General features: G+C 47.6%; 1 protein-coding gene and 1 pseudogene across 1 annotated transcript in view; one reads left to right on the top strand and one right to left on the bottom strand.

The window, feature by feature from the left end:
* Positions 1–528: 528 nt before the first annotated feature.
* The window catches only part of LOC144487046 (uncharacterized), a 51,814-nt gene continuing 25,993 nt past the window's right edge, over positions 529–26,349 (bottom strand). Inside the window, exons 3-4 of the mRNA XM_078205095.1 lie at positions 7,791–8,757; positions 529–1,032 (exon numbers count right to left, since the gene is read on the bottom strand). Coding sequence (XP_078061221.1) covers positions 550–1,032; positions 7,791–8,757 — 1,450 coding nt within the window. The 3' untranslated portion in view covers positions 529–549. The remainder of the gene's footprint in view (positions 1,033–7,790; positions 8,758–26,349) is intronic.
* LOC144487047 (uncharacterized) lies at positions 19,640–20,396 on the top strand (annotated as a pseudogene).

Genomic DNA, 26,349 nt, shown 5'->3' with positions numbered 1-26,349 from the left:
AAGATTGTTTTCACCCCTGGTCACTGGGACCCTCAAGGCCCACCCACTCTCTGCTTCACTGATACTGTTGGCTGCAGAGACCAATCTGTGAGAGGCGTTTCTGCTTCAAGTGCCACATATGAAATGGTTCTCAGGTCTGGTTGTGGGTTGTTGTTTTCGGTGTTGGCTCTTTTTGCTGAGTCACTGGAATGATCATCCTCTATCCTGTGAATGTACCCAAGCTGGCAAAGTCACCTCCACTTGATGAGAACCCATATTCTTGGGAGACAATGAATAGTAGATTTTGCATCAAAGATCAATTTAGGATTGAAGTAAAAAGTGTTATTGCAACCAAATTTCTGTTGCGAGTTCTTGAATTCAGCTGAAAGATCACAGATGGTGCCTTTAAAAAGGGACACTGTAGCCTCAAAGGTCAGTGACATCTACAGAATATTAAACTTCAGCCAGTCATAGAGTTGTTAATATCAACAGAAACAAACTTAAAATTGTCCAACTATCAATCCCGGATGTAATGAACATTAGCAGAAACAGCAGAATCCAACCTCTCAGTCATATGTGGATTCGCTCGTGTGTCACTAGGCTGCAGGACCGAGTGAATCCCTTCCCACACACCGAGCAGGTGAATGGTCTCTCCCCAGTGTGAACTCGCTGGTGTACAAAGAGAGCAGATGAAGACCTGAAACTCTTCGCACAGTCAGAGCAGCTGAATGGCTTCTCCTCAGAGTGAATTCGCTGGTGTGTCACCAGGTTGGAGGACTTTGTGAATCCCTTCCCACACATGGAGCAGGTGAATGGCCTCTCCCCAGTGTGAACGCGATGATGTTGACTGAGGTCTGATGAAGACCTGAACCTTTTTCCACAGTGAGTGCAGCTGAACAGCCTCTCCTCAGTGTGAATGCGCTGGTGTAACATGAGGCCAGTTGGCTGAGAAAATCCCTTTCCACACACAGAACAGGTGAATGGCCGCTCCCCAGTGTGAGTGCGCCGGTGGTTGTCCAACAGGGATGGGTAATTGAATCCTTTCCCACAATCCTCACATTTCCACGGTTTCTCCAAGGCATCGGCCCCACTGTGACTGTGTCTATGGTATTCCAGCTGGGATCTATAACTGAATTCTTTCCCACAGTCCTCACAGTTCCATGGTGCCGGTGTCCTTGTGTCTCTCCAGGTTGAATGATTAGCTGAAGGCTCGTCCACACTGTGAATGGTGTGATGTTTTATCAGGCTGTGGAACTGGTTAAAGCTCTTTCTGCAATCAGTTCACTGGAACATTCTCACTCAGCTGTGCGTGTGTCTCTTGGTGCTTTTCCAGTAACACTGATGTTTAAAATATTTTCCCTCAGACAGAACAAACGAACAATTATCCTTTCAGCCTCAAAGGTGATGATATTCAGGTCATGATGAACCAACTGACTGTCAAACTTAAGTTTGGTTTGAGTTTCCCATCTGCAATCATCGTTTCTAAGATCCTGTAAAAAGAGTTTACAAAAGTCATCACCGTCAGTCCAGGATAGAAATTCTGAACAGACAATTCTAGTTTCTCTGGAACATTTTTTCCTCTCTTGTTCCCCCAAATCTGTAAATCCCCATCCCACACACTCTCCCTCCTCCTTGGGCTGAAATCCAAACCCATCTCCACCATTTCTTTCCTCCACCCTCAGTTTTCTCCCTCCCTCTCCTCTGCCTGTGTTCAGTTCTGATGTGGAGATGCCGGCGTTGGACTGGGGTGAACACTGCTCCTTCGTCAGACTCCATCTGACGAAGGAGCAGCGCTCTGAAAGCTTATGGCATTTGCTACCAAATAAACCTGTTGGTCTTTAACCTGGTGTTGAGACTTCTTATTGTGAACAGTTCTCCAGCTCCTGTCTGCAGACTGACAATAAAACCAATGGGTCTTATTGGGGGTGTTGGGGCCTCCAGCGGGTGTTTGTGAATCCTCCCCGCCCACATCACAATGCCCCGGGGTGATTGACAGCAGGTCCGGACCAATAGGAAGAGGCGGCGAGGCTGGAGGACCGAGCGGGAGCGGCTGGTCCTCCAACCAATCGGAGTGAATGAGGGGAGGAGCCTCGCTCGAGGCTTCCTCAGTGCGCATGCGTCGAGCCGGAGAGGCTCCCGATAAAGACGGCGGCGGGGATTCTGGGCCTGTTCCGGGGAAAAGCGGGAGCTGATTTCCCCGCTTCACAACCCGCACCCGAGCTTTGTATTCGGTGCTTGGGGCCGACACGGGGTGTTTATGAAGCCTCGAACCCACCCCCCGGCTCCATCCCCCCCCTCATTCCCCACCCGCCGGCTCCATCCCCCCCTCATTCCCCACCCGGCGGCTCCATCCCCCCCTCATTCCCCACCCGCCGGCTCCATCCCCCCCTCATTCCCCACCCGGCGGTGTCGGATCAGCTGAAAATTCCCACCGCCGCAATCCTGAGCTCCCAGCGGCACTGCGCATGCTCCACATCACAATGACCGGACAGTGATTGACAGCGGTTCCGGACCAAGGAAAAGGGGGCGGGGCTGGAGGACCGAGCGGGAGCGGCTGGTCCTCCAACCAGAGTAAATGAGGGGCGGGGCTGAGCTCTGTATCATTGTGAAAGCTGCTTTGTGTCAAACTCCAGGAGAAAACTGGACCTTTCTGTTTGTGGCTTCAAACAGATGGAGCCCTGTGGGTGCGGAGCAAACAGATGGAGCCCTGTGGGTGCGGAGCAAACAGATGGAGCCCTGTGGGTGCGGAGCAAACAGATGGAGCCCTGTGGGTGCGGAGCAAACAGATGGAGCCCTGTGGGTGCAGAGCAAACAGATGGAGCCCTGTGGGTGCAGAGCAAACACATCAACATTTATCACTGAGATAAAGACAGTAAATGTTGGAAAATCTCAGCAGGGCTGACAGCATCTGTGGAGAGAGAATAGAGTAAGAAATCTCACACCACCAGATTAAAGTCCAACAGGTTTATTTGGTAGCAAAAGCCACTAGCTTTCGGAGCGCTGCTCCTTCATCAGGTGACTATAAAGGAATATCAGTTAAATATCAGTGACTACAAAGGAACAACTTGGTGGGAAGTTAAAAAGCAGGACCCCGAGGGTAGTCATCTCAGGATTGCTACCTGTGCCACGTGCCAGTGAGGGTAAGAGTAGGATGCTCAGGCGGATGAACACGTGGCTGAGGAACTGGTGTAGGGGGCAGGGTTTCAGATTTCTAGATCATTGGAAACTCTTCTGGGGCAGGTGGGACCTGTACAAGAGAGATGGGTTACACCTGAACTACAAGGGGACCAATATACTTGCAGGAAGATTTGCTAGTGTTATTGGGAAGGGTTTAAACTAGATTTGCAGGGGGATGGGAACCAGAGTGCCAGAGCAGATAGTGGAGCGGGGGTGAAAATAAATGATGTTAATAGTTCATGCAAAATCACAAATAGAAGGACTGTGTGTGGAGTTGGAATGTTATGGTGAGGTTGTATAAGACATTGGTGAGGCCGAATTTAGAGTATTTTGTGCAGTTTTGGCCACCTAATTACAGGAGGGATATTAATAAGGTTGAAAGAGTGCAGAGAAGGTTTACAAGGATGTTGCCGGGACTTGAGAAGCTGAGTTACAGAGAAAGGTTAGGACTTTATTCCCTGGAGCGTAGAAGAATGAGGGGAGATTTGATAGAGGTGTATAAAATTATGATGGGTATAAATAGAATGAATGCAAGCAGGCTTTTTCCACTGAGGCTAGGGGAGAAAATAACTAGAGGACATGGGTTAAGGGTGAGGGGGGAAAAGTTTAAAGGGAATATTAGCGGGGGGCTTCTTCACACAGAGAGTGATGGGAGTTTGGAATGAGCTGCCAGATGAGGTGATGAATGCAGGCTCACTTTTAACATTTAAGAAAAACTTGGACAGGTACATGGATGAGAGGGGTGTGGAGGGATATGGTCCAGGTGCAGGTCAGTGGGACTAGACAGAAAAATGGCTCAGCACAGCCAAGAAGGGCCAAATGGCCTGTTTCTGTGCTGTAATGTCCTATGGTTCTGTGGTTCTAACTGATCTTAAAGCCAATCTTTTTCATTCTGTGGGGAGGGGGTGCGCTGAATCAGTTTTAATGGGGTTTTATATTTGTTTATACAATGTGGGCATTGCTGGCTCGACCAGCATCAATTGCCCAGCCCAAATTATTCTTGAGAAGGTGATTGGGGCTGCCTTCTTGAACTGCAGATTTGAAGTTACTGTCAGATCAGCCGTGATCTAATTAAATGGGTCAAGGGGCAGAATGATCTACTCTTCTCCTATATTTATAAGTTTGCCGCAGTCGAAGATGCTGTTACGAAGGGATTTCCAGGATTTTTGATCAGCAACAGTGAAAGGACAGCAACATGATTCCAAGTCAGGATTGTTTATGTCTTGGGTGCCATTGTTTTTCGGTAAAGGGTCTGTTCCTCTGCTGTACTGTTCTTCGTTCTTTGATAACGTCAGTTGTCCATGTTGCCAATTATCTGCTGCCCTTGTCTCTCGGTGGTAGAGTCTGTAGGATTGGAAGGTAAAGGTCGCAGTGTTGGAAGGTGCTGTTGAAAGTTAAATTATATTAATTTCTTCAGACTAAAAAGTGGAACTCAGGTGAAGATTTGGTGGGGAGATCTAGATCAGAGAGGCAGTATTTCAGAGTTTATCACTGTGATAGCAGCAATCCCATTGCTATCTGTTGGCAAGACTGATGGAAATATTTAAAATGGAGACCATTGGAGGATGAGGTACAATGGAATTTGTGAACTATCTGAGGATAATGGTGAGGGGAAAGGAAGGGATCAGGAAAGCAGCTGACACTTCATATTGTTCCAGGAGAAGTGGGGTCAGGTTGTGTAGATGTCAGGTTTTACGCAGCACACAGTCAGTCTGGATGGAAAATCTCTGAATCACTCAAATCACTCAGTTGGAAACTCAGAGACCTATCATTGCTCAGAGGAAGGCTGTGTTGCAACTGATGAGAAGCAGCTTCACTCAGATACCCACATCCTCATGCACAAAAACTAACACACGCAGCCATCCTCCCACCCACCCACCCACGTGATGTACCAACTGACTCAAGAGCAGCTTCTTCCCTGCTATCCGACTTTTGAATGGACCAACGTATATTAAATTGATCTTATTCTATACCCTCGCTATGACTGTAACACTATATTCTACACCCTCTTTTTTCCTTTCCCCCGATGTACTTTATGAATGTATGTCTTGTCTGTATAGCGCGCAAGAAACAATACCTTTCACTGTATCCCAATACATGTGATAATAGTAAATCAAATCAAATCAAAAACTCTCACATGAAACAGAGCCTGTCCCATTGGGTGGACAACACCAGCTAACATGACTAAAACTGAGGATAAAGTATTGGTGTCTGTAAGGGCTGAAACAATACCCTTATCTCTTGTTGATCTGTGGCACCAAGTTCAAGACTCCTTCATGAATCATTCTCTTGGCATCTAGCCTGTCAACCCCCCATGAGAATCTTATATGTTTCAGTACGTTCACTGCTCATTCTTCTAAACCTAATGATTAGAGGTGCAACCTTTCCCCAAAAGACAATGAGTTGGATTCTCCGGCCCCGCTCACCCCAAAACTGGAGAATCCTGCCCGAGGTCAATGGGCCTTTGTGGTCCCGCCCCCCCCGGCCCGCGACGATTCCTGTGGTGGGCGGGATGGGAGAATTCTCACCTACACCTTACAATCTTTCCTCAAAAGACAACACCTTCATCTGAGGAATGGACCTTCTCTGAACTCATTCCAATGAAAGCATGTCATTCCATCAGTAGGGAGACCAGAACCATACACAGTATTCCAGCTGCTCTCTCAGCAATGTCCTGTGTAGGTGCAGCAAGTTCCCTTTTTCAAACTCCACCCCCTTGCAGTAAAGTCCAACACTCCATTTGCCGCCTTCTTTACTTGCTGTACCTTCATCCTATTTTTTCACGATTCATGTACAAGGACTCCCAGATTCCTCTCTACGGCAGTATTCTTCAGTTTCTATATATTTAAACAATTTTTTGCTTCTCTATTCTTCCTGCCAAAGTGGAAAAGCTCCCACTTTCCCGCACTATACTCCATCTGCCATTTTTCTGTCCATTCAGGTAACTTATCTGTGTCCCTTACAGATTTTTTGTAATAACCTCACAGCTTGCTTTTCTACCTATCTTTGTATCATCAATTCTGGCTTCATCCAAGTCATTGATCAAGGTGGCTGTTTTTCTCTCTCTCAGTTGTGGGTGATATTTGTCCCTATTCTCCTGGAAACTGAATGAATCTTGTTCCAAACTGGGTTCAATATCAGACATTTCAGGGAGTCAGGAATCATTCGCCCCTGAACCTACACTGGTAAAACCCCAGGCAGTTCCTCAGTAAGGATTTTTCTGGTTCCTCACCATATATTAGTCAGGATACTGAAACCCAGCTTTTTTACAGTCCACTCCTAGAGGCCCCACTCCCTGAGCCTACAACATTCAGCAGTGTCAGTGCTGAAGTTTCACAGTGGGAGTGATTCCCAAAGTAACTGTCAATCAGATCACCATTGATGTCCAGGTTTGTGTATTTTTAGTTATCCTGATGTCTAACACACACACATCAATAAAACAGGGAATTCCTGCAAACAAACTGCAGCTTCTTCTCTATCTGGAAATCCAATGTTTTTTGAATAATTGTCCCAGCGGTTAACAGGCTCCTGTGAACTCATCCAACTCGTATTTTAATACTGACTTTAACAAATATATTTTAAATAGGTTTATTTTAAATGAGTTAAAACCAGCCTTAAAATGATAGATATAGTATAATAACCAAAGTACTTTTCAGACTGGAAACTTTAACCTGCTGTTTCACTTTGATTTAGGAGCAGATCCCAGTTTTACACCAATCTCTGATTCATGTATCCAGCATTCACCGTCATTCTAAAAACAGAAGTTGCTGCAAAATCTCAGTAAGTCTGACAGTATCTGTAAATGGTAGTCATGATGTGGAGATGCCGGCGTTGGACTGGGGTAAACACAGTAAGAAGTCTCACAACACCAGGTTAAAGTCCAACAGGTTTATTTGGTAGCAAATACCTTGGAGATACCACAGATACTTATCTGTTTCAGTATCCTGACTAATATATGGTGAGGAACCAGAAAAATCCTGACTGAGGAACTGTCTGGGGTTTTACCAGTGTAGGTTCAGGGGCGAATGATTCCTGACTCCCTGAAATGTCTGATATTGAACCCAGTTTGGAACAAGATTCATTCAGTTTCCAGGAGAATAGGGACAAATATCACCCACAACTGAGAGAGAGAAAAACAGCCACCTTGATCAATGACTTGGATGAAGCCAGAATTGATGATACAAAGATAGGTAGAAAAGCAATCTGTGTACCAAGTAACAAATACCACAAATACACGTATTTGCTACCAAATAAACCTGTTGGACTTTAACCTGGTGTTGTGAGACTTCTTACAGAATCTGTAAAGACAGGAACAGTTAATGTTTCCAGTTGAATGTGACTCTTCTTCAGTGTCAAAACATTAGCTCTGTTTCTCTCTCCAGAGATGCTGTCAGACCTGCTGAGTTTTTACAGCACTTCTTGTTTTTATTTACGAGTTCAGGACTCAGACAAGACAATCCACAATACAAATCTTACAACTGGGCCAGGGTTTATTAACATCAGCAGAAACAGACACCAATGAAAATGGTTGGGACCTCGATGAGATTAACAGCAAAATTCAGTCCTTGCAGTCACTCGTGAACATGATGATGTTTCAGCAGGTGAGGTGACTGAGTGAATCCCTTCCCACACACGGAGCAGGTGAATGGCCTGTCCCCAGTGTGAATTCGCTGGTGCTTTACCAGGTTGGATGATTGACTGAATCCCTTGCCACAATCAGAGCAAGTGAATGGCCTCTCCCCAGTGTGAACTCGCTGGTGCCTCCGCAGGCTGGATGAACAAGTGAATCCCTCTGCACACTGAGGGCAGCTGAATGGTCTCTCCCCAGTGTGAACTTGCTGGTGCCTCTGCAGGCTGGATGAACAAGTGAATCCCTCCCCACACTGAGGGCAGCTGAACGGCCTCTCCCCAGTGTGAACTCGCTGGTGTTTCTGCAGGTTGGATAACTGAGTGAATCCCTTCCCACACTGAGAGCAGCTGAATGGCCTCTCCCCAGTGTGAACTCGTTGGTGTGCCCGCAGGCTGGATGAACAAGTGAATCCCTTCCCACACTGAAAGCAGCTGAATGGTCTCTCCCCAGTGTGAACTCGCTGGTGTGTCCGCAGGCTGGATGACTGAGTGAATCCCTCCCCACACTGAGAACACGTAAATGGTCTCTCCCCCGTGTGAACTCGCTGGTGCCTCCGCAGGTGGGATGAACAAGTGAATCCCTTCCCACACTGAGGACAGCTGAATGGTCTCTCCCCAGTGTGAACTCGCTGGTGTGCCCGCAGGCTGGATGACTGAGTGAATCCCTCCCCACACTGAGAACACGTAAATGGTTTCTCCCCAGTGTGAACTCGCTGATGTTTCTGCAGGTGGGATGACTGAGTGAATCCCTCCCCACACTGAGAGCAGGTGAACGGTCTCTCCCCAGTGTGAATTCGGTGGTGTGTCCACAGGTCAGATGACCGAGTGAATCCCTTCCCACACTGAGAGCAGGTGAACGGCCTCTCCCCAGTGTGGCTGCGCCGATGAGCTTCCAGCAGAGATGGGGCTCTGTATCCCTTCCCACAGTCTGCACATTTCCATGGTTTCTCCATGGTGCAGGTGTCCTTGCCTCTGTCTTGGGTGGACAATCAGTTGAAGCCTCGTCCACACTCACAACACGAGTACAGTCTCTCCCTGCTGTGAATGGTGTGATATTTATTCAGGCTGTGTAACTGGTTTAGTCAGTGCACTGGAAGACTCTCACTCGAGTGTGGCAATGTGTTGGTGCTTTTCCAGTCACACTGATGTTTGAAACCTTTTCAAATCGACAGACCACACAACCATTTCCCCTTCTTGATTCAAAGTCCGATGATATTCAGCTCCCAAGGAATATGACTCTGTCAGATCTAGACGTGACGTTTGAGATTTCGGTCTGTGATTCCTCTTTCAATATCCTGTAAAACGAGTTTACAAAAGTCATCAGTGTCAGTACACGATAGAAATTCAGAACAGACAATTCTAGTTTCTATGGAACATTCTTTCCTATTTCAGTCCCAAAGAGCTGTAAATCTCCATCCCACACACTCTCCCTCCATTCTCACTCTGCTGTATCTAATATTCACCCTCCCAATTCTCCTGAAGGTACTGATTGAGGCTGATTGACAGATCCGTGCTCACTGCTTCCTGTCCTGGACACAGAGACCATAACAAATAGGAGCTGCAGTCGGCCATTTGGCCCATCGAGCCTTTTAAACTATTCAATGAGATAATTTGTTCATCTACCTCAGCATCATTCTCCCCACATTAAACCCATATCCCTTGATATCTTCAATATCTAGAAACCAATCAATATCTCTCTTGAAAATAGTTGATGACTGAGGCTTCACTGTCCTCAGGGGTTGAGAATTCCAAAGCTTTACCACATCCTTGAGTGAAGAAATCGCCCCACATATTACTTTTGCTCCATCTTCTTGTCTGTTCCCCATAACTCTTGACACCCTTGTCAGTCAAAGATCTGTCTAACTGGAATATATTCAATGACCCTCAGCCTCCACTGGTCCCTGTAGAAGAGAAATCCAAAAGACTAACAACCCTCTGAGGGAAGAGATGTCTGGAAATATATAACGTAGCTACAGTTCCATATTACAAGATATTCAGGTCCCAAGGAATATGACTCTGTCTAGACGTGGCGGTTGAGATTTTTGCCTGTGATTCCTCGTTCAAAATCCTGTGAAATGAGTTTGCAAAAGTCATCACAGTCAGTATAGGATAGAAATTCAGAGCAGACAATTCTAGTTTCTATGGAACATTCTTTCCTATTTCATTCCCAAGAAGTTGTAAATCTCCATCCATATCAATGGATTCTCACCTGGTGTTGTGAGATTACTTACTGTGCTTATCCCAGTTCAACGCCGGCATCCCCACACTCTGAGCGGAGACAGAGAGAAGTAGGAGAGGCCGGAGGTGAGGAGAGAGATTTTATACATCTACAACTCAACAGGAACTTTGACAGAATTTCCAAACCCTGTGAACACCATCAGCTCCAAGTTCCTCTCCAACTCACACACCATCCTGACTTGTCTGACATCCAGTACTGAAAGAACAGAAATTTATTTCATATAAATACTGGGAAGACTGAACCCATTGTGTTCAGTCCCCACTACAAACTCCACTCCCTCACCAACAACTTTATCTCTCCTCCTGGCAACTGTCTGAGGCTGAACCAGGCTGTTCACAACCAGGGTGAAATAGTTCATCCCAAGATGAGCTTCCAGCCACATGTCCACATCATCATCAAGACCACCTTCATTCATAGAAGCATTAATAGTAATTAATTAATAATAATGAATCAGAAAATAGTGTAGGAGGCCATTCAGCCCATCGAGCCTGCACCGGCAACAATCCCATCCAGGCCCTATCCACATATTTACCTGTTAATCCCCCTGATACCAAGTGGCAATTATCATGGCCAATCCGTCTAACTGGCACATCTCTCGACTGCGGAAGGAAACCGGAACACACGGAGGAAACCCACACAGACACGGGGAGAATGTAGAAACTCTGCACAGACAGTGACCCGAGGCTGGAATTGAACCCGGGTCCCTGGCGCTGTTAGGCAGCTGCACTAACCACTGTGCCACCGGGCCACATTTCAGTGCCATCGCCCGACTCCAGCCCAGTCTCAGCTCATCTGGAACCCTCACCCATTCCGTTGTGACGTCACACCCTCACCCATTCCATTGTGACGTCACACTCTCACCCATTCCATTGTGACGTCACACTCTCACCCATTCCATTGTGACGTCACACTCTCACCCATTCCATTGTGACGTCAGGGCTTCACTCTCCGATCACAATCCCTGCCGGCCTCCCACATGCAGCCTCAATGGCGGCAGTCAGCCCGGGTCTAACACTACAAGCTGCCGCTCCATTTGGTACAAAGGGGGGGACCGGGAAGTTCATTTCCGGGGATTGGGTTTGAACAACATGTTTAAGGAGCCTCTCCACCCACCCGGTGGATTCATCGCTCCCCGCGCACCGTCCTCTACCTGGTATTGATCTCGCTTCCGAGTTAAAACCGTCCGTCTGTCCGTCGCCATTACCCGCACTTCCCGCCCCTCATTCACTCCGATTGGTTGGAGGACCAGCCGCTCCTGCTCGGTCCTCCAGCCCCGCCCCCTCTTCCTATTGGTCCGGAGCTGCCGTCAATCAGCCCCCGGGCATTGTGATGTGGAGCATGCGCAGTCTCATTGCTGTCCTTGGCGCTTGTTTGTCCCGGAGAAGCGGAGTCAGCGTTAGGCGGTGGCTGGGAGGATTTGGAAACACTTTGTGGATCCGCAAACCCTTCAGAATCATTGTCAGCTCCCTGGTTTGCAGCTGCGGGGCTTCTCCCTCCCTCCCTCCCGGGAACAGGCCCAGGTGAACGGCCCCATCCTGGCTCAGCCACTGGAGGATGGTTCACATCAGAGGATGGGGGAGGGGGACAATAAATAAGAGGTTACACTTTGGCCTCAAATCAATGAGGACTCTGATCTCTGGGAAGGAAGGAAACCCTGGGAGGTGGGCGGGGAGGATTCACAAACACCCGCTGGAGGCCCCAACACCCCCAGTAAAAAGCTGCAGCTCCCGGGTTTGCAGCTTTTTCCCGGGAGGGAGTTGGGGAAGTTTTGTGGAGACCATTCCCGGCTGGTTCAGTTAGTGGTTCCTGGAGCTCAGAAACCCTGGGTTAGAATCCTGAGCCCCACACTGGGTGGTTGTTTTATTAAATACTTTTTATTTATTAATCATCTGTTGAAGAAAATATTAATTTGTTTTGAAAAATTATTTTATAGCATTTGTGAAAATACCCATTAAAATAGCAATTCTCCCAATGTATTTCATAGGATCCCTACAGGGCTGGAGGAGGTTAGTCGGACCATCGAGTCTGCACCGACAACAATCACACCTATGCTCTATTCCCACATATGTAACCTGCTAATCCCTCTCACCTACTCATCCCAGGACACTAAGGGGCAATTTAGTGTGGCCAATGCACCTAACTGGCATATCTTTGGACGATAGGAGGAAACTGGAGCATCTGGAGAAAACCCACACAGACATGGGGAGAATGGGCAGACTCCACACGGACAGTGACCCAAGTTGGGAATTGAACCCAGGTCCCTGGAGCTCTGAGGCACCAGTGCTAGCCACTGTGCCGCCTACATTGCTGATGAGAATTTTAATTTACTGACTTGGGAATTAATTCTCGGGAATAGTCATTCTGAAAATGACCATTAAAATGTGTTTTAATTTCCCCCATAATTGCAGATTTCAGTTTGCATTTCAAAATTCAATTGGGAATGTCTGAGAGCAAATGGTAAAATGAGGTTTGAGACCAGCTGCAATTATTTTCTGTGACTGATGATACCTTTGTGCCTGTGCAGGAGGTAATTCCCCTTGGTGCTGTGGCACAAATAAAATGGAGCCTTTCCCAGGAACCGGCCCATGTTAATGGTCACCGTGGTGTTCCATTGGTGAGCAGAGCACATGTGCCTATTGTGGTAACAATAGAGTCAGTGGGGCTGCACATCCCCTGACTTGGAAGGAAAATAATTGACTCCTTGATTGTACTCTCAATCTATACATGGTCTGGAGGACTGAATCCAGCTGGAGGGAGAGGGAGCTGGGCTCAGAGTGGAGATGGGGCAATGAGTTTGATTTCAGCTCAGGGACAAGAGAGAGTGTGTGGGATGGGGATTACAGCTCAAGATAAATGTGATAGAGAAATGTTTCGTGGAAACTGAAATTGTCAGTTCTGAAGCAGTTTTTTAAAACTCTTTTTGCAGGGAACTAGAAGAGGAGGATTCACAGACAGGAAACTCAAACTAAACTTCACATCAAAGTCTGACAGAGCCATTCGATTCATCATGACCTAAATATAATTGCTTTTGACAGTGGAGGGATAAATCGTTCCCTGTTTTGTCAGTGGAAGAAAATTTCAAAATTCAATGTGACAGAAAAAGAACTGAGACACACACATACACCCAAGTGAGAGTGCTCCAGTGAACTGACTGTGGATAGAGTTTTAACCAGTTACACAGCCTGAAAAACATCACACCATTCACAGTGGGAGAAACTATACACATGGTGTGTATGTGGATGAGGCTTCAACTAATCATCCAACCTGGAGAGACAGAAGGACACCAGCACCATGGACAAACCGTGGAAATGTGAGGATTGTGGTAAAGGATTCAATTATCCACCCGGTTGGAAACCCATTGACACGGTCTCATTGGGGTTGGGAAAATGGAGAAACCATGGAAATGTGATGATTGTGGGAAAGGATGCAATTATCCGTACTTGCTGGAAAACCATAGACCAGTCACATTGGAGAGAGGCCATTCATCTGTTCTGTGTGTGGGAAAGGATTCACTATCTCATCCCACCTGCTGTTAACACCAGCAAATTCACACTGAGGAGAGGCCGTTCAGCTGCTCCACCTGTGGAAAGGGGTTCTCATGTTCATCCAACCTCAGTGCACATCAGCGAGTTCACACTGGGGAGAGATCGTTCACCTGCTCCTTGTGTGGGAAGGAGTTTGCTAGGCCATCCAGTCTTTGGACACAACAGCGAATTCACACAGGATATATATAATATATATAAATGATTTGGAGGAAAATGTAACTGGATTGATTAGAAAATTTGCGGACGACACAGAGGTTGGTGGATTTGCGGATAGCGATGAGGACTATCAGAGGATACAGCAGGATATAGATCGGTTGGAGACTTGGGTGGAGAGATGGCAGATGGAGTTTAATCCAGACACGTGACGTAATGCATTTTGGAAGGTCTAATACAGATAGGAAATATACAGTAAATGGCAGAACCCTTAACAATATTGATAGGCAAAGGGATTGGGGTGTACAGGTGGACAGATCACTGAAAGTGGCAATGCAGGTGTAGAAGGTCATCAAGAAGACATACGGCATGCCTGCCTTCATCGGCTGGGGCATTGAGTTTAAAAATTGGCAAGTCATGTTGCAGCTTTATAGAACCTTTAGTTAGGCCGCACTTGGAACATTGTGTTCAATTCTGGTTGCCACACTACCAGAAGGATGTGGAGGCTTTCGAGAGGGTCCAGAAAAGATTTACCAGGATGTTGCCTGGTATGGAGGGCATTAGCTATGAGGAGAGGTTGGAGAAACTTGGTTTGTTCTCACTTGAGCGACGGAGGTTGAGGGGAGACCTGATAGAAGTCTACAAGATTATGAGAGGCATGGACAGAGTGGATAGTCAGAAGCTTTTTCCCAGGGTGGAAGAGTCAATTACTCGGGGGAATAGGTTTAAGGTGCGAGGGGTAAAGTTTAAAAGAGATGTACGAGGCAGATGTTTTACACAGAGAGTGGTGGGTGCCTGGAATTCATTGCCGGGGGAGGTAGTGGAAGCAGATACGGTATTGACTTTTAAGGGGCGTCTTGACAAGTACATGAATCAGATGGGAATAGAGGGATATGGTCCCTGGAAGGGTAGTGGGTTTTAGTTAAGTCAGGCAGTATGGTCGGTGCAGGCTTGGAGTGCCGAAGGGCCTGTTCCTGTGCTGCAATTTTCTTTGTTCTTAGTACACAGGCCAATTTATCTTTCTAGGGATGAGTGTGTCTGAGAGGTATGCAACTGGAAAACATTTTCCATTCACCTCCTGCATTGCTGTAGTACATATAGATATCGTTCTCACTCTGCCAGCAGGGCTGTGGGATTAATTGGACAGATCTTAAAGACTGCCCGACTGGGCAGGATGTGCCAAATGGTTTCCATCTGTGATGTATCGTTCCATAAAACAGAATATTCAGCATCAGGAGAAAGAAAGTGAAAGAAACCTGTCTCTGTGGGATTTACCCAACCAGTATGAGCACCTTCGGGAGAGCAGAGAGAGGGGAGGAAACCAGTGGGAAAAGTTTTAAAAACTCGAGGTATTCCCACAGGCGAGCACTGGTTTAAATCAATTTTAGAAATAGAGAATGGCAGCGCACAAATTCCGAGGAATGCATTTTTAAAAATTAATTGATCTTAATTGCACAAGATAATTTTCTATTGTTGTCTTTGACAATGACGCCGTTAAGTCCCAGGTGGCCCTGCGGGTGTGAAAGTGGCCTATTCATTCCACAGGAGCCTATTGCGCAGGCGCAATGCTATATCTGGAGCGTGCGCAGTATCACTTTGCCCAGAGACCTGTGAGTGCGGGAGCGGCTTTTTTTAACGGGTGAGTCGGTGGCGCTGCGGGAGAAATGGAGCCGGGAGTCGGGGTAGGGAGGGAGCTATGGCTTCACAAACATCCTCTGTAGGCCGCACGGCCCGAATAAGACCCTGCAGGTCCTGGGTTTACAGCTCCAAGGCTTTTATCTCGGGATGTGGAGATGCCGGCGTTGGACTGGGGTAAACACAGTAAGAAGTTTAACAACACCAGGTTAAAGTCCAACAGGTTTATTTGGTAGCAAAAGCCACACAAGCTTTCGAGGCTCGAAGCCCCTTCTTCAGGTGAGTGGGAATTCTGTTCACAAACAGAACTTATAAAGACACAGACTCAATTTACATGAATAATGGTTGGAATGCGAATACTTACAACTAATCCAGTCTTTAAGAAACAAAACAATGTGAGTGGAGAGAGCATCAAGACAGGCTAAAAAGATGTGTATTGTCTCCAGACAAGACAGCCAGTGAAACTCTGCAGGTCCACGCAACTGTGGGGGTTACAAATAGTGTGACATGAACCCAATATCCCGGTTGAGGCCGTCCTTGTGTGTGCGGAACTTGGCTATCAGTTTCTGCTCAGCGACTCTGCGCTGTCGTGTGTCGCGAAGGCCGCCTTGGAGAACGCTTACCCGAATATCAGAGGCCGAATGCCCGTGACCGCTGAAGTGTTCCCCAACAGGAAGAGAACAGTCTTGCCTGGTGATTGTCGAGCGGTGTTCATTCATCCGTTGTCGCAGCGTCTGCATAGTTTCCCCAATGTACCATGCCTCGGGACATCCTTTCTTGCAGCGTATCAGGTAGACAACGTTGGCCGAGTTGCAAGAGTATGTACCGTGTACCTGGTGGATGGTGTTCTCACGTGAGATGATGGCATCTGTGTCGATGATCCGGCACGTCTTGCAGAGGTTGCTGTGGCAGGGTTGTGTGGTGTCTTGGTCACTGTTCTCCTGAAGGCTGGGTAGTTTGCTGCGGACAATGGTCTGTTTGAGGTTGTGCGGTTGTTTGAAGGCAAGAAGTGGGGGTGTGGGGATGGCCTTGGCGAACACGGAACAGCCATGGGGACCAAATTCGCACCTCAATATGCCAACATCTTCATGCACAGGTTCGAAGAAGACTTCTTCACCGCACGGGACCTTCAACCGATGCTATACACTAGATACATCGATGACATTTTCTTCCTTTGGACTCATGGTGAACAATCACTGAAACAACTCTATGATGACATCAACAAGTTCCATCCCACCATCAGGCTCACCATAGACTACTCTCTGGAATCGGTTGCATTCTTGGACACGCGCATCTCCATTAAGGACGGTCACCTCAGCACCTCACTGTACCGCAAGCCCACGGATAACCTCACGATGCTCCACTTCTCCAGCTTCCACCCTAAACACGTTTAAGAAGCCATCCCCTACGGACAAGCCCTCCGTATACACAGGATCTGCTCGGATGAGGAGGATCGCAACAGACACCTCCAGATGCTGAAAGATGCCCTCATAAGAACAGGATATGGCGCTAGACTCATTGATCAACAGTTCCAACGCGCCACAGCGAAAAACCGCACCGACCTCCTCAGAAGACAAACACGGGACACAGTGGACAGAGTACCCTTCGTTGTCCAGTACTTCCCCGGAGCGGAGAAGCTACGGCATCTCCTCCGGAGCCTTCAACATGTCATTGATGAAGACGAACATCTCGCCAAGGCCATCCCCACACCCCCACTTCTTGCCTTCAAACAACCGCACAACCTCAAACAGACCATTGTCCGCAGCAAACTACCCAGCCTTCAGGAGAACAGTGACCATGACACCACACAACCCTGCCACAGCAACCTCTGCAAGACGTGCCGGATCATCGACACAGATGCCATCATCTCACGTGAGAACACCATCCACCAGGTACACGGTACATACTCTTGCAACTCGGCCAACGTTGTCTACCTGATACGCTGCAAGAAAGGATGTCCCGAGGCATGGTACATTGGGGAAACTATGCAGACGCTGCGACAACGGATGAATGAACACCGCTCGACAATCACCAGGCAAGACTGTTCTCTTCCTGTTGGGGAACACTTCAGCGGTCACGGGCATTTGGCCTCTGATATTCGGGTAAGCGTTCTCCAAGGCGGCCTTCGCGACACACGACAGCGCAGAGTCGCTGAGCAGAAACTGATAGCCAAGTTCCGCACACACAAGGACGGCCTCAACCGGGATATTGGGTTCATGTCACACTATCTGTAACCCCCACAGTTGCGTGGACCTGCAGAGTTTCACTGGCTGTCTTGTCTGGAGACAATACACATCTTTTTAGCCTGTCTTGATGCTCTCTCCACTCACATTGTTTTGTTTCTTAAAGACTGGATTAGTTGTAAGTATTCGCATTCCAACCATTATTCATGTAAATTGAGTTTGTGTCTTTATAAGTTCTGTTTGTGAACAGAATTCCCACTCACCTGAAGAAGGGGCTTCGAGCCTCGAAAGCTTGTGTGGCTTTTGCTACCAAATAAACCTGTTGGACTTTAACCTGGTGTTTTATCTCGGGAACAGGCCCCGGTTATTGGCCGCCATCTTGTTTCAGCGGGGAAGGAGAGCGCATGCGCTGCTGTCGGTGACGGGTCACAATGGGCGTGGTTTCAGGGGCTGGTTCAGAACCTCTGTCTTCAGAGGGACAATAGAATCATAGAAACCCTACAGCACAGAGAGAGGCCATTCGGCCCATCGAGTCTGCACCGACCACAATCCCACCCAGGCCCTACCCCCATATCCCTACATATTTTACCCGCTAATCCCTCTAATCTACGCATCCCAGGACACTAAGGGGCAATTTTTTTAGCATAGCAATCAACCTAACCCACATATCTTTGGACTGTGGGAGGAAACCGGAGCACCCGGAGGAAAACCCACGCAGAGAGGGGCGGGTCGGGATGGTGACCTCCTCGTGAACCTGCTCCTGGGCCTGGCGAAGCGCGCCATTTACCGGTCCAGGCTGCGGGCGATCGAGGGGGCCGTCCATCCTGACTGTCTGCCCCTCTACTGCGGCTACGTTCACGGCCAGGTGTCCCTGGAGAGGGAACATGCGGTGTCTACAGGCACGGTTGACGCCTTCTGCCCCCGTTGGGCACCGCAGGGGTTGGGGTGCGTTATCGACCCGAATAATCACACTATGATTTGATGTTTTTAAGTTTCCTTTGTACTTTGATTTTTGTTTGGGCTGTTCCCCCTCCTTTTGGGGAGCTGCCCCTTTTACTTTGTCCTGATTTAACTTGAGTTTGTTTATTTGGTTTGACCTTAAAAGAGGCCAACATCTGTGGGTAAAACACTTTCTTTTCTCCCCCTTTCCATTTCTTTTCTCATTCTGGGGGAAATTGGGGACTTGCAGCAACTGAAGGGAAATGAAGTGAATCCAGTCGGTATTTTCCACACATTGTTAGTCCAGTCAGATAGACATATATCTGTCTGGCAGCCTGCATGGAGATTTCCAGCTCTCTCTGTCCAGGACAGGAAGCAGTGAGCATGGATCTATCAATCAGCACCTACAGGAGAATTGGGAGGGTGAATATTAGATACAGCAGAGTGAGAATCGAGGGAGAGTGTGTGGGATGGAGATTTACAGCTCTTGCATTGTAATATGATGCTGTAGCGATGTTATACATTTCCAGTCATAAAGTCATTACAGCACAGAAGGAATCCATTCGGTAACTCGAGTCCATGCTGACTCTCTGTATAACATTCCAGTCCCATTACCACTCTATATCCCATTCTCCTGCAACTTTATTTCCTTCAAGTGCCCATCCACTTTCATTTTTAAATAGAATCCATAGATATGGATGGAGATTTACAGCTTTTTGGGACTGGTATATGAAAGAATCTTCCATAGAAACTAGAATTGTCTGTTCTGAATTTCTATCCTGTACTGACACTGATGACTTTTGTAAACTCATTTTACAGGATATTAAAAGAGGAATCACAGGCCGAAATCTCAAACGTCACGTCTCGACGTGGCAGAGTCATATTTCTTGGGAGCTGAATATCATCGGACTTTGAATCCAGAAGGAGAAATGATTGTCCGGTCTGTCGATTTGAAATGTCAGTGTGACTGGAAAAGCATCAACACACTGCCACACTCGAGTGAGAGTGTTCCAATGCACTGACTAAAGAGCTTTAACCAGTTACACAGTCTGAATAAATATCACACCATTCACAGCGGGGAGAGACTGTACCTGTGTTCTGTGTGTGGACGAGGCTTCAACTGATTGTCCACCCAAGAGAGAGGCAAGGACACCTGCACCATGGAGAAACCATGGAAATGTGCAGACTGTGGCAAGAGATACAGAGCCCCCTCTCAGCTGGAAGCTCATCGGCTCATCCACACTGGGCAGCGGCCGTTCATCTGCTCTCAGTGTGGGAAGAGATTCACTCAGTCATCCCACCCGCGGAGACACCAGCGAGTTCACACTGGGGAGAGGCCATTCACGTGTTCTCAGTGTGGGGAGGGATTCACTCGATCTTCTGACCTGCTGGTCCATGAGCGCATTCACACTGGGGAGAGGCCGTTCACCTGCTCTCAGTGTGGGAAGGGATTCATTCGGTCTTCCGACCTGCGGAAACACCAACGAGTTCACACCGGGGAGAGGCCCTTTACCTGCTCTCGATGTGGGGAGGGATTCACTCAGTCATCCCACCTGCAGAGACACAAGCGAGTTCACACTGGGGAGAGGCCATTCACCTGCTCTCAATGTGGGAAGGGATTCACTGGGTCCTCCCGCCTGCAGATGCACCAGCGAGTTCACACTGGGGAGAGGCCATTCACCTGCTCTCAGTGTGGGAAGGGTTTCTGTAATTCATCCAGCCTGCTGACACACCAGCGAGTTCACATTGGGGAGAAACCGTTCACCTGCTCTCAGTGTGGGAAGGGATTCACTCGGTTATCGAACCTGCGGATACACCAGCGAGTTCACACTGGGGAGAGACCGTTCAGCTGCTCTGTGTGAGAAGATATTCAGTCTTTCATCCCATCTGTTGAGACACCAACAAGTTCACGAGTGATTCCAGGGGTTGGATTCTGCTGTCATTGTTTCTGCTCTCAATTCCATCCAGAACTGCATTTTGTTCATTCTCACAGTTGGTCAATGGGGAGGGTCGGAGGGTTTCTTTCTGCTGGACTGGCCGGTCTCATGGCTTTGCCTCCAGTGGGCTGATGCTCTTTGAGTCTTGTTGCGAATACCTGGTTTCAAATTTCACAAGGATCACAGAGTGACCGGGTGTTAGGAAGTTAAGAGATAGTCACTATTTCTGTTTGAAACCCCCCAATGCCCATCCAATTTCCTTTGTAATTGTTTATTGTCTCCACTTCCTCCACCCTCGTAGGCAGCGAGTTCCAGGTCATTATCATTCACTGCATCAAAATATTCTTCCTCACATCCCCCCACTGCATCTCTGATCCAAAACCTTAAATCTGTGTCCCCCTCGTCCTTGTTCCATCAGCGAATGGGAACAGCTTTTCTTTGTCCACCTTATCTAAACCTGTCAGAATCTTGTCCACCTCTATCAAATCTCCCCTCAACCTCCTTTGCTCCAAGAGGAACAACCCCAGCCTGACATTGACAATAAAGAACAAACTAACAGAATATGTTAATACCTGAAATCAAATGGGAATGTTTAATTTCTGTTTTAAAGATATTGTGAATATATTGTCCTGGAGAACAAAGAAATTGGAATAGCTCACTGTGGGTGAGGTTGAATGGAATATATCAATGTGGAATCCTGGTTCATTCCAGTGAAAGTCTGGAATGTGTCGATGGGATGAATAAGTTGATCACTTTCTCTGGGAGATATTTACATCCTTGTCCATTGTTCGAGGGGGTTCAGGACAACCTGGGACGAAAAGACTAATAGATCAGAATAGGTTAATTTAGAGTGAATATATTCAAGAAGAATCACAAAGTACCTGGAGTTACACAGGTACTGTTTGCATAGAAATACATATAACCATTGTTAGTGAATTTAAACATGTATTTTTGATAACATATATTCTGTATTAAAATCATACACCTTGGCTAATGACACTCTAAGGCATGATGGTATATAGCTATGTAAGAAGAACCACATTCTTTGAAAACAATACAGCTACTGAGTTAAGCAAAAAAAAACTCTTATCAGTGTTGGCTCCAGACAGTACAAGCTTCCCAGACAATTGAATGAATAAGAGCATACCGTTTCCCGATAAAGAATTGCTCGGACACAGTGGAAAAGCACTTTTGAATTTATGGACCTATGTATTCTCACGCTGCCAGAGAGTGACATGTTACTGGCCAAGGTAAATAATCTAGACGAATAATGATTGGCTGATGTCTGGCTGGGTGAGCAAAGTGGGTGGGGAAATGATTTTTGAAAGTTGTATAATTGTAATATTGGAAGCAATGGAATTTAGAATAGTTTGGCTGCCCCAAATTATTCTCTGACGCCCCTGGACCAGGCCTGGGCAATAAAGCACGTATTCAACAGAATTACTGTCTCTGTGAGGGCTTTGGCTCACAGGGCTTCGGCGAAGGCGAGGAAGGTTGTTTGTTTTTCTTCTGTTGCACCCCCTTTTTTGTTTTATCTCCCAAAAACTAAAAAGGACATGGCTGGTATGAGTGGGAGGCCAGTATACTGCATTCGGTGTGGGATGTGGGAGTTCCTGGAGACAACTTGCCTCCCGGAAGTCCATATCTGTGCCAGATGCGTGGAACTGCAACTCCTGAAGGATCGTGTAAGGGAGCTGGAGCTGAGGCTCGATGAACTCAGTTTAGTTAGGGCAAATGAGAGATTAATAGATAAAAGTTATAGTCAGGTAGTGACACGGGGTCTCAGAAGGAAGACACGTGGGTCACAGTTAGGAGGGGTAATAGTCAGAAGGGTGATGTGCCAGAAAGTACCCCAGTGGCAGTCTCCCATAAAAGAAAGGGATGGGCAACAGATGGGAGAAGGGAAGGGAGTGAGCAGTCTGTGGAGGGATCCCCTGTGGTTGTCCCCCTCCAAAATAGGTATCTTGTTTTGGATTCTGTGGAGGGGGATGACCCTCCAGGGGTAAGCCACGAGGACCAGATCGCCTCCACGGAGACAGGCTCAAGGGTCCGGAAGGGAAAGAAGCGGTTTAGGAGAGCGATAGTTGTGGGGGACGCAATGGTTAGAGGCACGGACAGGCGGTTCTGTGGGAGTGAACGAGAATCCAGGATGGTAGTCTGCCTCCCTGGTGCCGGGGTACTGGATGTCTCCGAGAGGGTAGGAAGCATATTTAAAAAGGAAGGTAGTCAAACGGATGTGATTATACACATTGGTGAAAATGATGTAGGTAGGAAGAGCAGGGGGGTCATACGAGAGAAATTCAGGGAGTTGGGTGCTAGGCTAAAAAGTAAGGCCTCCAGGGTAGCAATCTCTGGACTGCTCCCGTTGTCTAGTGCAAGTGAGGCTCAGAACAGGGAGATTCTACAGTTGAACGCGTGGCTAAAGGACTGGTGCAAGAGGGAGGGTTTTAAATTCACAGATAACTGGGAAATCTTCAAGTCAGGATGGCAACTGTATAGAAAGGATGGGTTACACCTTAACTGGAAGGGAGCAAATATCCTGGCTGGGAGTTTTGCGAGAGTGTTTCGGCAGGATTTAAACTAGTGTGGCAGGGGGGTGGGGAACAAAACAGTAGGTCAGTAAATACTGAGGCTGGGGTTGAGCTGGGGGCCAGGGCAAGGCTAGCTAAGAAGAGGAGCACTCTGGAGGAGGATGACCTGAGTGGGCCTGGAGGTCTGGAGTGCATCTGCTTCAATGCAAGGAGCGTAACGGGTAAAACAGACGAACTTAGGGCCTTAATGCTTATGCGGAATTTGGATGTGGTTGCGGTGACGGAAACTTGGTTAAAAGAAGGACAGGACTGGCAGCTGAATATTCCGGGGTATAAGTGTTTTAGGCGAGACAGAGGAGGGGCTAAAAAAGGTGGGGGAGTAGCGATATTAGTTAAGGAGCATATTACCGTGGTGCAGAGGGTAGACAACTTAGAGGGGTCATGTACTGAGTCGCTGTGGGTGGAACTCAGAAACAGGAAGGGTGCAGTCACTATGCTGGGGGTGTACTACAGACCACCTCTCGGCCCACGGGAAGTGGAGGAAAGGATATGTCAGGAGATTCTGGATAGGTGCAGAAAAAATAGGGTTGTTGTAGTGGGGGACTTTAATTTCCCTGGCTGGACTGTGCTTAGAGCTGGGGGTCCGGACGGGGAGGAATTTGTAAAATGCGTACTGGAAGGTTCTTTGGAACAGTATGTAGATAGCCCGACTAGAGAGGGGGCTATACTGGACCTCGTTCTGGGAAATGAGCCCGGTCAGGTCGTCAAAGTTTCGGTAGGGGAACATGTGGGCAAATAGTGACCACAACTCTGTTAACTTTAGGATAGTAATTGACAAGGATGAGTGCTGTCCTACGGGCAGGGTGCTAAATTGGGGGAAGGCTAACTATAGCCGGATTAGGCAGGAATTGGTGGATGTTGATTGGGAGAGGATGTTCGAGGGTAAGTCCGCATCTGGCATGTGGGAGTCTTTTAAGGAACCATTGATAAGGCTGCAGGATAGGCATGTGCCTGTAAAAAGGAAAGATAGGAAAGCTAGGATTCGAGAGCCGTGGATAACCAGGGAAATTGAGGATCTGATTAACATGAAAAGGGAGGCGTATGTTAAGTCCAGGCAACAGAAAACAGATGGAGCTCTGGAGGAATACAGAGAGAGTAGGAAAGAACTCAAACGGGGAGTTAGAAGGGCAAAAAGAGGTCACGAGATGTTCTTGGCAGGCAGGATTAAAGAGAATCCTAAGGCATTCTATTCATACGTTAGGAACAAAAGAGTTGTCAGGGAGAAAATCGGACCTCTCAGGGACAAAGGAGGGGAATTATGCTTAGAACCCAAGGGAATAGGGGCGATCCTAAATGAATACTTTGCATCGGTATTCACGAAGGAGAGGGGCGTGTTAACCGAGAGTGTCTCGGAGGGAGGTGTTGACCCGTTAGAGAAAATCTCCATTACAAGAGAGGAAGTGTTAGGTTTTTGAGGGAACATTAAAACTGACAAAGCCCCAGGGCCTGATGGCATCTATCCTCGACTGCTCAGGGAGACGAGAGGTGAAATTGCTGGGCCTCTGACGGAAATCTTTGTCGCTTCTTTGGACACGGGTGAGGTCCCTGAGGATTGGAGGATAGCGAATGTGGTCCCATTGTTTAAGAAGGGTAGCAGGGATAACCCAGGAAATTATAGGCCGGTGAGCTTGACGTCCGTGGTAGGGAAGTTGTTGGAGAGGATTCTTAGAGACAGGATGTATGTGCATTTAGAACGGAACAATCTCATTAGTGACAGACAGCATGGTTTTGTAAGAGGGAGGTCGTGCCTTACAAATTTGGTGGAGTTTTTTGAGGAAGTGACAAAAACGGTTGATGAAGGAAGGGCCGTGGATGTCGTCTATATGGATTTCAGTAAGGCATTTGACAAAGTCCCACATGGCAGGTTGGTTAAGAAGGTTAAGGCTCATGGGATACAAGGAGAAGTGGCTAGATGGGTGGAGAACTGGCTTGGCCATAGGAGACAGAGGGTAGTGGTCGAAGGGTCTTTTTCCGGCTGGAGGTCTGTGACCAGTGGTGTTCCGCAGGGCTCTGTACTGGGACCTCTGCTATTTCTGATATATATAAATGATTTGGAAGAAGGTGTAACTGGTGTAATCAGCAAGTTTGCGGATGACACGAAGATGGCTGGACTTGCGGATAGCGAAGAGCATTGTCGGGCAATACAGCAGGATATAGATAGGCTGGAAAATTGGGCGGAGAGGTGGCAGATGGAGTTTAATCGGATAAATGCGAAGTGATGCATTTTGGAAGAAATAATGTAGGGAGGAGTTATACAATAAATGGCAGAGTCATCAGGAGTATAGAAACACAGAGGGACCTAGGTGTGCAAGTCCACAAATCCTTGAACGTGGCAACACAGGTGGAGAAGGTGGTGAAGAAGGCATATGGTATGCTTGCCTTTATAGGACGAGGTATAGAGTATAAAAGCTGGAGTCTGATGATGCAGCTGTATAGAACGCTGGTTAGGCCACATTTGGAGTACTGCGTCCAGTTCTGGTCGCCGCACTACCAGAAGGACGTGGAGGCGTTAGAGAGAGTGCAGAGAAGGTTTCCCAGGATGTTGCCTGGTATGGAGGGTCTTAGCTATGAGGAGAGATTGGGTAAACTGGGGTTGTTCTCCCTGGAAAGACGGAGAATGAGGGGAGATCTAACAGAGGTGTACAAGATTATGAAGGGGATAGATAGGGTGAACGGTGGGAAGCTTTTTCCCAGATCAGAAGTGACGTTCACGAGGGGTCACGGGCTCAAGGTGAGAGGGGCGAAGTATAACTCAGATATTAGAGGGATGTTTTTTACACAGAGGGTGGTGGGGGCCTGGAATGCGCTGCCAAGTAGGGTGGTGGAGGCAGGCACGCTGACATCGTTTAAGACTTACCTGGATAGTTACAGGAGCAGCCTGGGAATGGAGGGATACAAACGATTGGTCTTGTTGGACCAAGGAGCGGCACAGGCTTGGAGGGCCGAAGGGCCTGTTTCCTGTGCTGTACTGTTCTTTGTTCTTTGTGAGCTCTTTGTATGAGCTGAGTTGTAAATCAGTGGAAAACCAGCATAATACTTGGTCTCTGAAACGTTTCTACATCCATGAACTTTGTTTTAAAGAAATCCACATTTGAAAGCCCGGCCACGACATGAAATATCAGCACCATAACAGGGGGAGATAAGAAAGACAGACACTCACTTTGATCTTTTCATCAGCACTTCTGAGAGTGTGACATGAATTTACGATACTGGAGTGAGTGTACAGATGTGATTTGTTACATGTGAAAAATAGCAAGCCTAAAGTCATGGTGAGATGGAGTGAAGAGCGGGTCCCAAACACACACAGCTACTTGAGACACAGCAGGAGATGAAATGGCTAAT

This window comes from Mustelus asterias, unplaced genomic scaffold (assembly GCF_964213995.1).
Source record: "Mustelus asterias unplaced genomic scaffold, sMusAst1.hap1.1 HAP1_SCAFFOLD_560, whole genome shotgun sequence".
NCBI lineage: Eukaryota > Metazoa > Chordata > Chondrichthyes > Carcharhiniformes > Triakidae > Mustelus > Mustelus asterias.
The sequence above is the reverse complement of the archived record's forward strand: the minus strand, read 5'-3'. Positions and strand labels throughout refer to the sequence as shown.